The 16,947-nt window shown below is 39.1% G+C and overlaps 1 protein-coding gene across 3 annotated transcripts in view; it reads left to right on the top strand.

Moving 5' to 3' along the window:
• Positions 1-16,947, top strand: part of USP24 (ubiquitin specific peptidase 24) — a 131,970-nt gene that overhangs the window by 74,267 nt on the left and 40,756 nt on the right. For all 3 annotated transcript variants that reach the window (XM_024571090.4, XM_053920953.2, XM_024571089.4), the window contains exons 32-40: positions 448-545; positions 3,358-3,453; positions 3,564-3,792; positions 4,508-4,667; positions 5,531-5,686; positions 7,909-7,979; positions 8,811-8,971; positions 15,393-15,454; positions 16,534-16,725. In XM_024571090.4, coding sequence (XP_024426858.2) covers positions 448-545; positions 3,358-3,453; positions 3,564-3,792; positions 4,508-4,667; positions 5,531-5,686; positions 7,909-7,979; positions 8,811-8,971; positions 15,393-15,454; positions 16,534-16,725 — 1,225 coding nt within the window. The remainder of the gene's footprint in view (positions 1-447; positions 546-3,357; positions 3,454-3,563; positions 3,793-4,507; positions 4,668-5,530; positions 5,687-7,908; positions 7,980-8,810; positions 8,972-15,392; positions 15,455-16,533; positions 16,726-16,947) is intronic.

The raw sequence follows: 16,947 nt of genomic DNA, 5'->3' as shown, positions 1-16,947 counted from the left end.
TAATGTATGTTAAGCACCTCATCTTATGCCTAGGACATTGTAGATGCTCAGTGAGTAGAAAGAAGTTAAGAATCATTCGTGGGGAACTCATCTAGCATTTTTAGTAAATAGTCTGTTTTATAAAATTTATATAGTTTTTCAAGAACATATCATATAATGTATCTACTCTTATCTAAGCCTGAGAGACTGAGACAGTCACATTTGCTGGTTTCAGGAAAGGAACACATCAGCTTTCTTCAAAACAGATTTTTCTAGCTAGGTAAATAGAACTTAGGAAATGTGGTTATTTAATTGTGAAACATGAGCTTCCTTATATTTCTGGGAGAAAAAAATGGCATGCAGCATTTAAAGAGATCGTGACTTGAGTTGTGTGATTATTTTGTTTAGTAAAGGAATAATTCATGCTGGAAATGTTGGGATGATTAATTGTGCTTATCTGTTTCCAAGGTTCTAAGCTCCAAACTCATGCCAACAGCTGATGATGACATGGCAAGAAACTGTGCAAAATCCTTCTGTGAGAACTTCCTCAAAGCAGGAGGCTTGAGGTTAGCATTTCAGTACAATGTTGCATGAATGGCAGAAAATGGTTATATTTTTTTAACTTTTGCCTAGCCTCACTTATTCCTATAATATGTCTTGTGAAGCATTATGAGAGTTACAGTAAGAAGGAATGATGTTTCAGCCTTTGGAATATTTTAATTCATTTTATGACTTTGGATTATTTGGAAAACTAAGAGAAGCATGTCTCTTTCCCCTCTGGTAGCAGGGAAGTTCTCAGGAAGAGTAAAGGATAGGAGGCTGTATCAGTTTCTGTTGGTCCCCACAGCAGTTTGTGATGAGGTGAATTTGATTCCCCATAGCCCATGTTGTGTAAGGCATTGATTGGGTCTGAGGATGCGGATGAATTAGGTGTTATCCCTGCCCTTCAGAGTGTCATGGTTTAATAGTTACCATATCTGTTAATACAGAGGCTTATAAAAAGTGCTTTGGGAAGTGGAGGTTAAGGGAAAAGTAGCGGTTAAATTGGTTAAATTTGGTTGAGGGGTCATAAGATTAGGAAATGCTTCACAGAAATTGGCATTTGAGCTGGGGGTTGTGAAACCAGTAGTCATTCCCCAGGTAAATGAGCAGGGCAGGGCACTCTAAGCCAGAGGTGGGGGTGGGGACCAGTGAAGCACTAAAGAAACGGCTTCTCTTGGGAATTACTGTTGCCTAGTGGAGCAAGAGCCAAGGATAAGGGAGAAAAGAAGGATCACATTGAGGAATTCAACATTATCTTGTAGACCACAGAAAAACAGGAAGTTTCTAAGCCAGGTATTACTGTGGAGAATAGAAGTGGGAGAGGCTGAAGGCAGGGAGAGATTGAGAGTTGTGACAGTGGTCCACAGAAGAGACGACAGGTTCTAAATTTAGGGCAGTGGTAGAATGACGTTTATGAGGTAAAAGAGGCAGGTCTTTATGACTAGATATGTGACTATGGTAGGAACTCTCAGAGAATGGCCCTGTGATTTCTAGCTTGGGAGAGTTGGTAAACGGTGAATCTCTTGTCCTTATGGGGAATAAACATGGAAGGAGGTGGAGGAAACAGAGGAGGTCAAGAGAAACAGAGGAGGTCAAGAGAAACGAATTCATTTGCATATGAGGTCCCTGTGAGTCACGTGAAGTGGATGGTTTGAATGTGATGCTCTCGAGAGAAGTGGAGAATGGCATTAGAGATTTGGGGGAGGCATCAGTGTGGAAGCACCACCACTGGGACATAAGCAGATGGCAGAGTTGAGTGACAAGTGTAAGAATGGGGCATACATTCTGTAAGTGGACGTGATGTCTCTTCTTTACAGTGAGGGACAAGAAGAGGGTGACAGTACTTTTGACAGTGAGAATAACTAAGGGGAAAGTTTACTTTTTCTGTTTTGACTTGAACTTGTAGAAGACTTGATTCTCTTTGTGGGCAGAGAGGCAGACTAGAAAGGGCCAGGGAAGAAGAAAAGAACAAAGATGAAAAAGGGATGATTGATTAAGGGGCTGAGTTCTACTGCAGTGGAAAGGAGATTTGCTCTGGGAAGAAGTAGGCATGCCATTTCCTCCAGGAGGGAAAACCAGCTTGCGGTTTGAGCAGAAGAGAGTTGAAGAAGTTCCTGTTTGAAGGCCTTGAGGGGAGGAGCAATCGGGTGAGACCATGAAGGGGATAAAGGGGAGGAGAAAAAGAGAGATAGAGCTGAAGGAATTCCCAAGCAAGTAGAAGGCCTAGTGCACATAGTTTTCTTCTTCCTTCAACATGTAGAGATGTTACTGTAACAACTCAGTTTACTCGGCCCATTACAGAGCTGTGGTAATGAAGGCATTTTACTTCTGGCTGTTTCTCATATTTTTTACATGCCAGGCATTGTTCTAAGCACAGGGAACAGAGCAGTGAATAGATTAAACCAAAACCCCTGTCCTTGTGAAGCTTACTGTCCATACGGGGAGACAAACAGTAAAGGCAGAAGTAAAAATGTATGTCAGGTGGTAATAGAGCTGTAGAGAAAAAAGACAAGAAGGGATGGAGAGGGTTGTGATTTTCAGTAGAGTGGTCAGGGAAAGCTTCACCTATGGGGCGATATCTTACAGAGATATGAAGGAGGTGTGGGAGTGAGAACTTGAGATAACTGGAGAGAGCTGTCCACAGGAGCAGCCGCTGCCCCTCAGAGGGACCGACCCAATGTCTGCAGAGACCAGCAGGAGGCCAGTGTGGCTGGGGCAGAGTGCGGCAGGCAGCAGACGGGCAGTGAGGTTCCAGACATACCAGAGGTCAGGTTCTGTGGGATCATACAGGCTGCTGTGGAGATTGCCTTTTTTTTCTTCTGTGGGAAATAGGGAGCCATTGGAGGAGTGCCATACCTGATTTATATTTTAAAAGGATCATTCTGGTTGATCTCTTGAGACTAGATTTTGGAGGTGGAGCGTCAAGAATGGAAGCAGGAAGAACAGCTGGGAAGCTTCTGCAGTAATATAGGTTGTAGTGGCTGTGAAAAACAAGCTTTATTGGACACACCAGCTCTGGATACATATTTGAATTGGTAGTTCTGCCGGTACATCAGTGAGCTCGAACCAGTTAGTGAGAAGAGGAGCTATGCAGACGCACTCTGTTGGGGGTCTTGTTTTGGCTTACTAAGGAGTCTGATTCCACAGGGACCAGCAGGGCTGTAGGGGTCATAAGGAATCACCGTCACAGAGATGTGGCTGGTTCGTGCGGCACGTAAGGGTCTCGTAGAAGCTTTGAGTGTCTGATACCTGCATTAACAATGAAATTACTAACAGAAAATGTCTTATGAAAGAAATAGAAGTCTATAATATCCTGCCGTTTCTCTTTTTTTGAAGTTTGGTTGTAAATGTCATGCAGAGGGACTCCATTCCGTCAGAAGTCGACTACGAAACAAGGCAGGGAGTTTATTCTATCTGCCTGCAACTCGCAAGGTACGCTAGTCTCACAAGGCAATACTTGACTTTCCTTTCCTTACCAATCCCATCATTTTAAATAGTGTGAACTGAGTTTGAGTGAGTGTACCTTTTTATTTCCTTGTAAGATTTTTACTTGTTGGACAAACAATGCCCACGTTATTAGATGAAGACCTCACCAAAGACGGCATAGAAGCACTTTCTTCTCGCCCATTCCGAAACGTCAGCCGGCAGACCAGCAGGCAGATGTCCTTATGTGGCACCCCGGAGAAGTCATCCTACCGGCAGCTGTCGGTGTCTGACAGGTCTTCTATTAGGGTTGAGGAAATCATCCCGGCTGCTCGAGTTGCAATACAAGTAAGTGATTTGTGTATTCAAGAATTACTAAGTACCTCCTGTTCAGAAAGGGCTGGTTACCGGGAGGGGCCACTCAGATATAATTGAATATTGACATGAATATTGCCTAAAGAAATTTATGATAAGAAAGATACCCCTAGTTTAGAAATAACTATAATTCAAGGTGGAAAATGTCAAGGGTTATAAGAGAACTACAAAGGCATAGAGCATTCTAGGAATTATTTCAGAGGAAGTGGAATAATTACCTTCACCTGTGGCTATCATGAATGATTCTGTGTGGGAGGTGGCATTTGAGGTAGGCCTTGAAGAGTAGATAAGCATTAGATGTGTAGAGATAAATACGGAGAGTTGGAGAAAGGAGAGCTGTTGGAGCAAAAGGGAGGGTGTGAGCAAAGCTGGAGAAAACCAGGGTCTTATGGGAGGTCACACAGTGGTTCACGCAGGCCATAACGCAGCATGGGGAAGGGCAGAAAGGATAAAACCAAACTGGTGGCAGGTAATTTAAAGCCAGAGCATGAGGATCAGAGCCCTTGTTTTACAGGTAACAGAGATATCGAAAGTCTTTGAACAGCATGGAAGCATTAAAAAGGTGGTCCTCTAGATGATCTTGGGGAGAAGGAGTCTCCCAAAACTGAGATCATTAAGAAGGTTTAGAAGCCAGTGGGACGTGTTCCAGTACCACCTTTTTTCATGACGCTCTTTTGTTCTTCTTTAGACAATGGAAGTAAATGATTTCACTGCTACGGTGGCTTGTTTCATGAGACTGTCGTGGGCTGCTGCTGCAGGACGGCTTGACCTTGTTGGGAGTAGCCAACCAATTAAAGAAAGCAATTCTCTGTTTCCTGCTGGAATTCGAAACAGGCTCAGCAGTTCAGGTACTGATTAAAAAGAATACAGTTATTAGAACATTGCACAAGAAATAGCTATAAGACTCATCTCTGTATAGGTTGTTCAGTTACAGAAAGGAGAACGCCTTTTCCCTTGCTTTTCAGCATTAGTAAAAATTCATCAAGCTATATACACTTAAGGTTTGCACACATTACTGTATGTACGTATGTATGTATGTCATTCTTCAGTTAAGAAAAAGAAGACATTTGTAAACACAGAGTACGTGGGGAAACCAAACAGTTTTTATCTTGCTGAATGTAAAATGTTATGAGGCCAGTAATTGTGGCTGTAATAAAAATTTGTCTAGAATGCCTACCTGAGAAAGTAATTTATTTGGTTCAGCCATTTATTTTCTGTTAGACCCTTATAAATAGCTTTACTTTTCGACTTCATTTGGTTACCCTGCTCAGTCTGTGTGTGTGTGTGTGTGTACCTCAATAAAAGATTGTAAAAAGTGTAAAAAGATTTTACAATGTGTGACATAGTAAAGTGCAGAAACGTTAAACGTGTGAGATTTTTAGGATTTTTACATATTGTAACCCACCTGTCAAGATAAGGAGCATTTCTGACATCCCAGGAAGAATCCCTCTTACCTTCAAACTAACTATTCTTACTTCTGCCACCTGAAATTAGTTTTGCCTCATAAACAGTTTTTAGTGCCTTGAAATGTGTTTTGTGTGCAAAGTCAGGGTCACATAAAGGAATTAAGTCTTTCTTATATCTTAGACCAAAGTGTCTTCTTGAACTATTTAATTCCACTTAAGGATTCTGGGGAACATGTTAAAAGGATACTAGAATGTCCCACTGGTCCTGTAGGATCTACAGTAACTCCCTGCGTGCCTGTTTCCAGGAAGCAATTGCAGCTCTGGAAGTGAAGGAGAACCAGTAGCCCTGCACGCAGGCATCTGTGTGCGACAGCAGTCCGTGTCCACCAAAGACTCCCTGATTGCGGGAGAGGCGTTGTCTCTTCTTGTCACCTGCCTGCAGCTTCGGAGCCAGCAGCTGGGTATGCAGGAGGCTTGCTTGTGATTCATCTCCTTTAGGAAAAGGCCAGGTTTCTGTGGGGAATTATTTACAGTGCTTTATAAATAAGGTCATATTAGTAGAAATGAAAAGTGGGGGAAGTTGGCATGTAGAATAGATAATAGTGCTAGAATAGTTAAATTTTGAATAAGTATTTATGAGCACTTTCTATATACAAGGATCCACAGTAGGTATTATAAAAGGTAGTATGTTGCCCTCTAGGAGCTTCCTTATCTAGATGAAGAATTAAAACAATCCAAATTTGTAATTCATAAACTATAGAATTAGAATTATATATCAATTCCTAAACTGATAATGACTCCACTTAAAAATTATGAGACTCAGGATTTACCCTTTTAACTTTACTGTTGGCTTTAGCAAAGTGAGCTACTGTTCATCACACACTTTGGGTTAGAATCCCCCAGAGTTCAGTCCCTCATCACTGTCTTGCCTCTGTCGACTCTCATCCTCTCACTGATCCCACCCGTGTTCACAGCGTGAAATTCTTTCTAGATGCTGATACCTAGATTTTCATCTATAGTCCACACCACACCCCTGGCATCTCCACTTGCATATCAGATAGACTTTTCAAACTTAACACGTCCAGAACTGAACTATGGGTCTGGCCCATTGCAGCCAAGAGTGTTCCAAACTTAATTGTTAGCAGTTTTTCTCTCGCCAAAAATCGTGGAGGCATCCTCGATTTCTTTCTTTCACACCCCACTTTTAACTTGTCGGCACATCTTCCTTTAAACTATACCTAGATTCTACCCCTTCGCTGTTATTACCCCCAGTCTGCCTTTATCTCTTACTTGGACCATAGCCATGGTGCCCTGACTAATCTCCCTGCTTCTGCCCTTGCAGTTTATTGTCCACAGTCACCAGAGTGGACCTTCTTAAATGTAAGTTAGATCCCATCACTCTGTTTAAAACCTTGCAGTGGCTTTTCAGTTCACACTGAATAAATCCAAGTCTTTACTAAGGCCTTCAAGGCCCAACACGATCTACCCCCTTGATACCTGCGTACCTTCACCTCTTCCCTGCTCACTCCACACTGACTGTGCTTTGGCCTCCTGGCTGCTCCCCACTACTGCAGGCACTTTGCTGCCTCAGAGCCCTTGCACTGGCTGCTCCGTCTTCCTTGTGTGTCCTCCTCCCATCTATCTATGTGTCTCTCTCTTCCTCGTTTCCTACAAGTCTTTGCATAATGTCACTTTTTTAGTGAGACGTTCTCTGACCACCTTTTTAAAGAAATCACAATGCTCCTGTCACCCAGCACTACCTAAACCCTCACCTTATTTTTTGCTTTATTAGTTATCATTTTATAACACATAATCTATTTACTGGTCACGTTCACTGTCATCACCCCTCTACAACTACACTGTAAGCTCCATCAGGACAGAGACTCTTGTCCATTTCCTCCCCTGCTGAATCTTCAGCACCCAGACACTGCCCAGTGCATAGTAGGTCCTCAATAAATATATATTCAGGAGTGAAGTCTCAACAGCTTCACTTTTAAAAATTGTGCCAACGCATAGGAGCTCTGTTCTTCCCTGTTACTACTGATTCAGGCTGCCTCTTGTGTAGGATCGGTGATCGTTATGTATTTACTACAACACCCAGACACCCAGATTCGTTACGTAGGGCAGCCGAGATAAACACACAGAAAAGGCCGCGCGTGTTTGGCACATGACAGTAGTATCTAAAATTACTGACTCTGAGCAAGAATGCTTTCGAAGGTTTATATGTGAGGGAGAAGTGTGAGTCATGACATGCTTTTGATCATGTCATATTTAGTTCAGTTTTCCTACAATTACAAGTATTTTGAACTAAACATGAAAAAAATCACAACTGTCCTAAAGCTATTTTTATCATTTTTAAATGTATGGTACGGTATATTTTATAGTTCACAAGTACTGATAGTTTATCAACACAAGACACATTTACTCTGTAACCGGTACTTGCGAGGCATTGTGCTAAATGTGGAGGTACAAAGATGCCCGAGACCTGGTCCTGCTCTTGAGCACTTTAGAAACTCAGCCATGGAGGCAGTTGTCAAAGTTTCTGAATTCAATTCCATGTAGAAGAAATGAATTTCTGCCATAGTTAAGCTTAAGAAATTATTTGAAATTTTTGAAATTTTGAAAATGCATTTCCTAACTTAATTTTCTCCCTACCCCCAATTCTCCTTATTCTTATTGTTAGCATCTTTCTATAACTTGCCCTGTGTTGCTGATTTTATCATTGATATTCTGCTTGGATCACCAAGTGCTGAGGTAAGGACTGGTTACATTACTTTTAAGATTTTATTTATTTATGTTTAGAGAGTGGGGAAGGGAGGGAGAAAAGAGTGAGAGAGAAACGTCAATGTGTGGCTGCCTCTCACGGACCGCCCCCCCACTGGGAACTGAACTGGCAGCCCTTTGGTTCGCAGGCCCATGCTCAATCCACTGAGCTACACCAGCCAGATGGTTACATTACTTTTTGAAAATAAAAAACCCTTTGGTCCTATTCTGTCTTTGGCTCTCTGAATTCCTGTGACATTGTAGGGAGGGCAGAGGAATGACATTTAGTCCGCTCAGAGTCATACAAAGGGGCTGCAGACAACTTTGAAGCAAAGTGACCATTTGGACTATCTGCATATTCCACAAAAAGTTACGAGACCAGTGCTACAATTAGTTTGTGTTTGTTACTACAAACAAAATGTCACAGCCAGTGTGCAATGCCATAGCTGGCAAGGGAAGCTGGCATTAAGCATTAACATGTTGCTCAAAATCAAGACAGATCAACTCAGCCATGAGCTTTTATTAGATTTTATAATTCTGATTTTCTTACATGACCTTGAAAACTAACTTTTTTAATTTTTACTTATATTAAATTATAAATCTGCTGATTAGAGTAGAATAATAGAATAATTTGGGAAATCAGTTCCCAAAACATACTTGTTTTTAATCCTAGTTTATTCACTGTAACCGGTACCATTAATGATTGAAACACTCAAAACTCTTATAGTATCCTTCGAAATGTAGACTTGGAAGGAAAATTACTTTTTAAGCAATCACTAAGTGTTGGTGGGTGGACGTTCTTTGCCACTAATGTAATTTCAGATTCGTCGTGTTGCCTGTGATCAACTGTATACTCTTAGTCAGACAGATACTTCAGCTTATCCAGATGTGCAGAAGCCAAATCAGTTTCTTCTGGGCGTGATTCTCACGGCTCAGCTGCCTCTCTGGTCTCCAACTAGTATTATGAGAGGAGTCAATCAGAGGTACGTGATAAAGATGAGGAAGCTCACATTATACAGAAAGAATGATTTGTGTGTTGCTCCCCTAAAGGTCCACTGTGCATTGTTGAGATGAGAGAAGAATTTCACCCTTCCTCTTTTAACATTTGTGCCTGAAAGAGGGCATGTCAGTGTTTTCCCCCATTCAGGACAGCAGAGTTAGAATAATGCTAGGCTTTCTTCCCCTGCTCCCACCTCCACTTCACTGGCTGTTGAGAACCTGAAATAATTTAAGCCAGGTCACTTGTGTAAAGGTCACACTGGTCACGTCCTCTTGTACATCACTTTCTCGTAACACCACATCTGGGGTGCCCTGCTAGCTTACTTTCTTGGTTTTATACCTCACTACGTGTGTAAGAAGGCTTGTGACCCAGGGCCACAGAATGACTTGAGTAAATCCATTCTGCCTGCCCCATGTCATCTCTCTGTGCCAGCCTGCATACAGAGTGCCTCAGGCTAGGCCCAGAATGGGAGATCCATGCTGACCTCAAGTTGAAGCTCTTTTCTCAAACTTTCTGCTGCCAGAGCCCCTACTGTGTGGGTCTTACAGGTGCCACAGAGATTTGTGAAATCTGTATCTACTTTCCTTGTGTATTTGCTTTATATAAATTAAAACCCTTGAATGGAAGAAATGTTAGAGCTAGTCTAAACTCCTAACATGTAAGCAACTAAACTTGGTTGTTGTTTATCTTAATGTGTAAAATATGCATAACAAAATTTAACATTTCAGCCGTTTAAAGGCACAGTTCAGTGGCATTGAGTAGATTCACACTGTGCAGCCATCTCCACCATCCATCTGAAGAATTTCTTCATCTTACATTGAAACTGTATACCCATTAAGAAATCATTAAATAAAAGAATGATAAAATCTGGCCCCATAAAAATTAAAATTTTCTATGTGGGAAAAATATCATAAAGTCAAAAGCCAATCAACAACTGGCTAAATAGATTTATAACATGACAGACAGCAAGCTAATTCTAATAATATATTAAAAAGCTACCATCAATCATTAAACAATGGGTGCGGTTTCTTTAAAGATTTGTTAGAATTTTTTTTTTAGTGTGGCAAATATACATAAGGACTACTTTAACCGTTTTTAGGTACTGTAAATTCAGTGGCATTGAGTAATTATACATTATTGTGCAGCCGTCACCACTGTCCGTTTTTAAAACTTCTTTTTCATATCCTGAACTCAAACTCTGTACCCATTAAAAAAATAGCTCCCCATTAATTCCCCATTCCTTAGAGCCCCTGGAAACTACCATTCCGCTCTCTGTGTCTATGAATTTTGAGTATTCCAGATACCTCGTGTATGTGGAATCATGTCCTTTTGTGGCTGGTTTATTTCACTTAGCCTAATGTTTTTGCGGTTCATCCATGTTGTGGCATGAGTCTGGGTTTCATTTCTGTTTAAGACTGAATAATACTTTCTTGAATGTATGTATTACATCTTGTTTACACATTCATCTGTAGATAGATACTTGGGTTGTTTTCACTTTTTAGCTGTTATGAATAATGCCGTTATGAACATGGGTGTACACATGTCAACTTGAGTTCCTGCTTTCAGTTCCTTTGGGTATATACTCAGAAATGGAATTTGCTGGATCATGTGGAAATTGTGCGTTTGATTTCTTGGAAATCCCCCATACTGTTTTCTGCAGTGGCTGTACCATTTTGCCTTCCTACCAGAAATGCATAAGCACTTGTTTTCCATAGTAACTGTCCTAGCGGGTGTGAGCGGCATCTCATTATGGTTTTGATGTTCATTTCCCTGAAGAAGAGAGATGTCGAGTAACCTCATCATGTGCTTATTGGCCATTTGCATATTTTCTTTGAAGAAATGTCTATTCAAGTCCTTTTCCCGCTTTTAAATTAGATTGTTTTGTTGGTAGTTTGTAGGAGTTCTTGATGTATTCTGAATATTAATCCCTTACTGTATGCATGACTTGCAGATCTTTTCTTCCATTCTGTGGGGTTTCGTTCACTCTCTTGAGATTGTCCTATGATACACAAAAGTTTTTCATTTTAATGAAGTCCACTGTATCTGTTTTTCTCTTGTTGCCTCTGCTTTTGGTATTATATCCAAGAAATCATTGCCAAATCCCGCGTCATATAGTGTTTCCCCTGAGTTTCCTACTAAGAGCTTTATATTTTAGCTGTTACATTTAGGTCTTTTTAGGTCTTTGATCCATTCTTAGTTAACTTTTGTCCATGATGTAAAGTAAGGGTTTAACTTCACTCTTTTTCCTGTGAATAATCAGTTGTCCCAGCACCATTTTTTGAGAAGACTTCTCTTTTCCCATTGAATGGTTTTGACACCCCTATCAAAAATCATTTTTAAAATATTTATTTGCTCTTTGTTTCTGTTCTGTTGATCTAAATGTGTTTCTGTCAATACCACACTGTTGATTACTATAGCACTATAGTAAGTTTGAAATCAAGAAGTGTGAGTCCTCCAACTTTGTTTTTTCTCAGTATTGTGTAGGCTTCTTGGAGTTGGTCCCCTTGAGATTCCATGTGAATTTCAGGATGGATATTTCTATTTCTGCAAAAACATCATTGGGATTTTAATAGGGATTACACTGAATCTGTAGTTTACTTTGGATATTACTGGTTTCTTAACAAGATTTAGTCTTCCAGTCCATGAACATGAGATATCCTTCCATTTATTTATGTCTTTCAGCATTGTTTATAGATTCAGTGTACAAGTCTTTTCTTTCCTTGGTTAAGTAGATTCCTAAGGATTTTATTTTTTGATGCTCTTGTAAATGGAATTGTTTTCTTACCTTCTTTTCCTATTGTTCATTGTTGGTATTTAGAAACGAAACTGGTTTTTATGTATTGATTTTGTATCCTGCAACCTTGATGAATGTATTAGTTCTAACTGCATGTGGACTCTTTAGGGTTATCTATACATAAGATTGTGTCATCTCCCAAAAGAGATAATTACTTCCTTCTTTCCAATTTGTATGCCTTTTATTTTATTTTATTTTATTTTAAATTTTAGTTATTTTTAGAGAGAGAGAAGAAGGGAGAGAGAAAGAGAGGAAGAGAAACATCAATGTGTGGTTGCCTCTTGCACACCCCCCATGGGGGGACATGTCCCACAACCCAGGCATGTACCCTGACTGGGAATCAAATTGGCAACCCTTTGGTTCACAGGCCGGTGCTCAATCCACTGAGCCACACCAGGCAGGACTGGATGCCTTTTATTTATTTTTCTTACCTGATTGCTCTGGCTAGAACTTCCAATGCTATGTTATATAGAAGTAGTTAAAGCAAGCATCCTTGTTCCTGATCTTAGGGGGAAAGCTTTTAGTCTTTAACTGTTGAGAATGATGTTGGCTGTGGGTTTTTCATAAATGGCCTTTATTACATAATGAGATAATTTTCTTATATTCCTAGTTTGTTGAGTGTTTTTGTTTTTCGTTTTTTGGGTTTTTGTTTTTTGTTTTTTAATGAAAGGGCATTAAATTTTGTCAGGTTGTTTTTCTGTGTCAGTTAAGGTAATCATGTGAGGTGGGTTTTTTTCCTTCATCTAGTTAATGTAGTGCGTTAAACGGATCAGTTTTTCATATTTTGAATCATCCTTACATTCCAGTTATCAATCCCACTGATTCATGGTGTATAATCCTTTAAATGTACTGCTGAATTATGCTTGCTAGTACTTTGTTGAGGATTCTTACATCAACATTCATGAGGGATATTGGTCTATAGTTTTCTTTTTCTTTTTTTTATTATTTTTTTAAATTTATTTTTATTGTATTTTTTATATTACCATTTATCCTTCTTATACTGTTCTGCATCCACCCACACCCCCTCCCCACAATCACCACTCTGTTGTCCATGTTATTTTCTTGTGTCTTTGTCGGGCTTTGGTATCAGGTAATACTGGCCTCATAGAGTGAGTTAGTAAGTGTCCCCTCCTCATCAATCTTTAAAGACTTTCAGAAGAATTGGTATTGATTTTCTTTAAATGTTTATTAGAATTCACCGATGACACCATCTGCTCTAGAGCTTTTCTTTGTTGAGAGGTTTTTATTACTGTTATAACCTTCTTAATAGTAATAGACCTATTCAGATTTTCTTTCTTCCTGATTCAGTCTTGGTAAGTATTATGATTCTAGGAAATTTTCCATTTCATCTAGGTTATTTAATCTTTGGTGTACTCTTGCTATAGTACAGTCTTATAATCCTTTCTGTAAAATCATGTCCTTTTCTAATTTTAGTAATTTGAGTCTTCTCCTCTTTTTCTTAGTTATTTAATTGTTCTTTTCAAAGACCCAACTTTTGGTTTTGTTGATTTTTGTGTTTTGTTTTTCCATTATCTATTTATCTCCACTCTGATCTTTATTATTCCTTCCCTTTCCTAGCATTGGAATGAGTTGGGGGGGGGAGGTTCCCCCTGGTTTTGCAGGTTGATTTGAGATCATTCTTTTTAACGTAAGCATTTGCAGGTCTAAATTTTCCTCTTAGCAGCTATTTTGAAAACACAACTTTTAGTAAGTTGTATTTTCATTTTCACTTGTCACAAGGTATTTTCTAATTTTTCTTGTGATTTCTTCTTTAATCCATCATTGACTTTTGTAATACCTATATTTTCTAGTTACAAGATGTATAGTCATCAGAATTTCCTTGAATTTCCTGTCAGTTTGCAAGCCTTCATTACAGGATTAAGTGTACATCAACCCTTATTTTGCTCTCATGCACTTTCTTAACCTAAATCACAATTAAGTATTATTTTGAAGTATTTAACCTTCAGTTTTAACATTCTAAATTTATAAATAAGGAAGAAGTCAGGGTCTCACAACCAAGAAGGAGTTGTAGGTAGATACACTTTGCCTCCTCACACAACCAAAAGGACAACAACAACAGATTTAAAAACAAAATAATAACCAGGAAGAAGTCAGGATTTTGGTTTCTAAAATAAGACCACCAAGTTAAAAATTTAGCTAAAACTTACAATTATGTTACAGTTAACCACCAAGATTTAACATGAGTAAGATGTTAGCTGTGCATGTCTAGTCACCCAATTTCAGAGAATTATTTTTCCCTGTTAAAGACATCTGGACTAAAAGCTATAGAAACTGTTTTGACCCTTGTACAATTTTTACTTTAGAATTTCATCTTTTCCTAGCTAAAAGTTTACTAAAATCAGATGACCTTTTTATGATCATATAAAATAAATGATTCATTAGTTGGAATTTGTGAGTCAAATTTTAAGAAGTAAGCTATTATGCTTAAACTTGCTGTAAGAGTCATATTATTTAATATAACTAAATATTAAGAGTCTGATTTGATATTAAATTTTTGTAAACTTTGGGAAAGAAACAGAAAGCATTAGATGAAATTTTTAACATGCCCTCTCAAAGAATCTTTTGAATATGAACACTTAATTTTACATAAAATCAAAACTTTAATTATGTGTTTTTATAATTTTGAAAATAGTGTTTTACCACTTTTTTTAATGCCTGAGTTTGGAACATGTTTTCCCTAATAATAGTAGTAATGATGATAATAGCAGTTACCGTGGGCTGACTGTATGCCATACAGCATGCTAAATCCTTTGCATGTGTTTGTCATTCAGCCCTCACAATAGCCAAATGAACTTGGCTGTGTTTTTATCCCCACTTTTTTAATAATGATAAATCTTGGTTCAGTGTGTGTTCTCATTGGTGCATTCTTGAGCCTTTTATGTATGTTTGTGTTTATGTGTGCATCATTATTTCCAATTCTGTTATAAACATTTTAGAAATTAGAAGACTGAGGGAGCTGAAACAAATTGTCCCTAGACACCTAGCTCTAAGTAATGGAGCCACGATTAAAACCAAGGTCCCCTGACTTTAAAACCTGAGTTCTTCGCTATTGTGATTGCAGCAAAAGCTTCTTTGATCGTCCTAGAGAAAAGGATTTACTTTTCTTTTTCTTCTCTTACTCTGCTGTATTTTTCTTCTTAATGCATGTCACCAGCTGACATATGTATGTATTTTTTATTTATTGTCTGTCTTGTTTGTTCACGGTTCCCCTGAAACAGTTCCAAGCATAGTGCTCAATAAAAATTGGTTGATTTTTGAACAAATGAATGTAATCAGTTGCATTATATATGCAACCTGGGTGAACATCATTACAAAATGACATAGATTTGATGTTTGCTCTCTTTATACTCTTATTCCTATAGTGTCCCAGTATTAGTAAAATCGTTAGTGTGCCTCTTGCTAAAATATTGAAGTTAAATTAATGTAAAAATAGTTATTTTATGCTTAGGAAAAGTCACTTACTCAATTGTTCTATCAACTTATAACCAGGAAAATGGTTATAACCAGGAAAATAGCCTGCTATTTATTAAGGAAAATGCTTTTTATTTTTAAATCAGCCTCTTTTTAATAATTGAAATTTGTTTTCTAGACTATTATCTCAGTGTATGGAGTATTTTGATCTGAGGTGCCAATTATTAGATGATCTGACAAGTAAGTAAATATCTAATTTGGATGTGTGGGGGGAGGGGTAGTTTGGAGGGGGTGGGAAGGAGTAGAAAAGAAAGCCAAGTGGACGTTTCTAATTCTGACTTATGTATCTCAGATATAAATGAGATTACAATTATTATTTGAAGTTGAATTTTATTTTCCTAAAAATAGCATGTAAACCCATATGCCATTGTTATATATCCAACCATTATCGTGTCAAGAAGATTTGTTGATTTTAAAGATTGTCAAAGACTCATACTTTAATTACACTGATACAGAACTGTTAGGAATAGTCTTTCACTCTGATATAGTCAATTCTGACAAGTTTTTAAAGGTTGATTGTTGAAAGAAAGAGGGAATATCTGTTGAGGTATGCTGATAGGAATAGAAGTGAGTGGCAGACGTAGAGACAGGATTCACATCCAGTGCCAGTCCAGCCCTGGCTGACCCTGAAGTATCCCACTTTACCTCCCCATCCAGGACCCCGGTTGCTTGTGGCTTATAGTGCAGTGGAAGTAGAACATGAGCACTCCTCTCCATCCCAACCCCAACTTCCAATATGGAATCTTGTTTTAAATCCCCGTTTAAAGGAGAAGTGAGATACTTGATACAAAAGATCAGAGTAGTACTCTTGAGTCTGGTGTATTGTTTGGAAACCTGGACTCTGCTGCTGTGCTGTTGACCTCTACCCTTTGCAGAGCTCTGCCCTCTCTCAGCTTAGGTGACACTGCAGGAACACACCCTTCCATCCCTTCCTTCCCACCAAACCATGAGCTTATTTGAAACAAGGATTCCCTCCTTCATCTTAAATCCCTACCATATAGCACAGAGGAAGCACTCAACATGTGTTCGGTTTGTGACTGAGAGAGTGAGGGAGGGAGGGAATGAATATGCACGAGCCTTTGTAGTCTTGTGGGCAGCAGCTATAGCCTGCTATTTATTAATGATAGGGTTTGGGGGGTGCTTTTTGAGATCAATGAAGTTAAAGATTGGGGCTTGACTTTGCTTAGTTTAATTCAGGACTTTGACTTCATGAAGGGAAATCCTTCTTTCTGAGAAATGGATTTTTTTTTTTCCCTTAGCTTCAGAAATGGAGCAGTTAAGAATCAGCCCAGCTACCATGCTTGAAGATGAGATTACTTGGCTGGATAACTTTGAACCTAATCGCACAGCTGAATGCGAGACCAGTGAAGCAGACAACATCTTGTTGGCAGGGCACTTACGGCTCATTAAGACCCTCCTTTCACTCTGTGGGGCAGAAAAGGAGATGCTGGGTAATTACTGCTTCATCTCGTCATGGGACAGAATAGCTCACTTCCACTTATTGCCATAGTATTGTGTGCAGTTGGGAAAGTAAGAGAGGTGCTAAGCATTGCATAGCAAGTTGACTTTTCAGGCAACAGGTTGTCCGGATCAGCGCCTAACAGATGTGAAGTGTATTTAGTGACCTGTGTCACTGAACGACATAGAGAATTTTACAGCGTTCAAAAGAGTTG

This window comes from Desmodus rotundus, chromosome 3, assembly GCF_022682495.2.
Source record: "Desmodus rotundus isolate HL8 chromosome 3, HLdesRot8A.1, whole genome shotgun sequence".
Classification (NCBI taxonomy): Eukaryota; Metazoa; Chordata; class Mammalia; order Chiroptera; family Phyllostomidae; genus Desmodus; species Desmodus rotundus.
The sequence above is the reverse complement of the archived record's forward strand: the minus strand, read 5'-3'. Positions and strand labels throughout refer to the sequence as shown.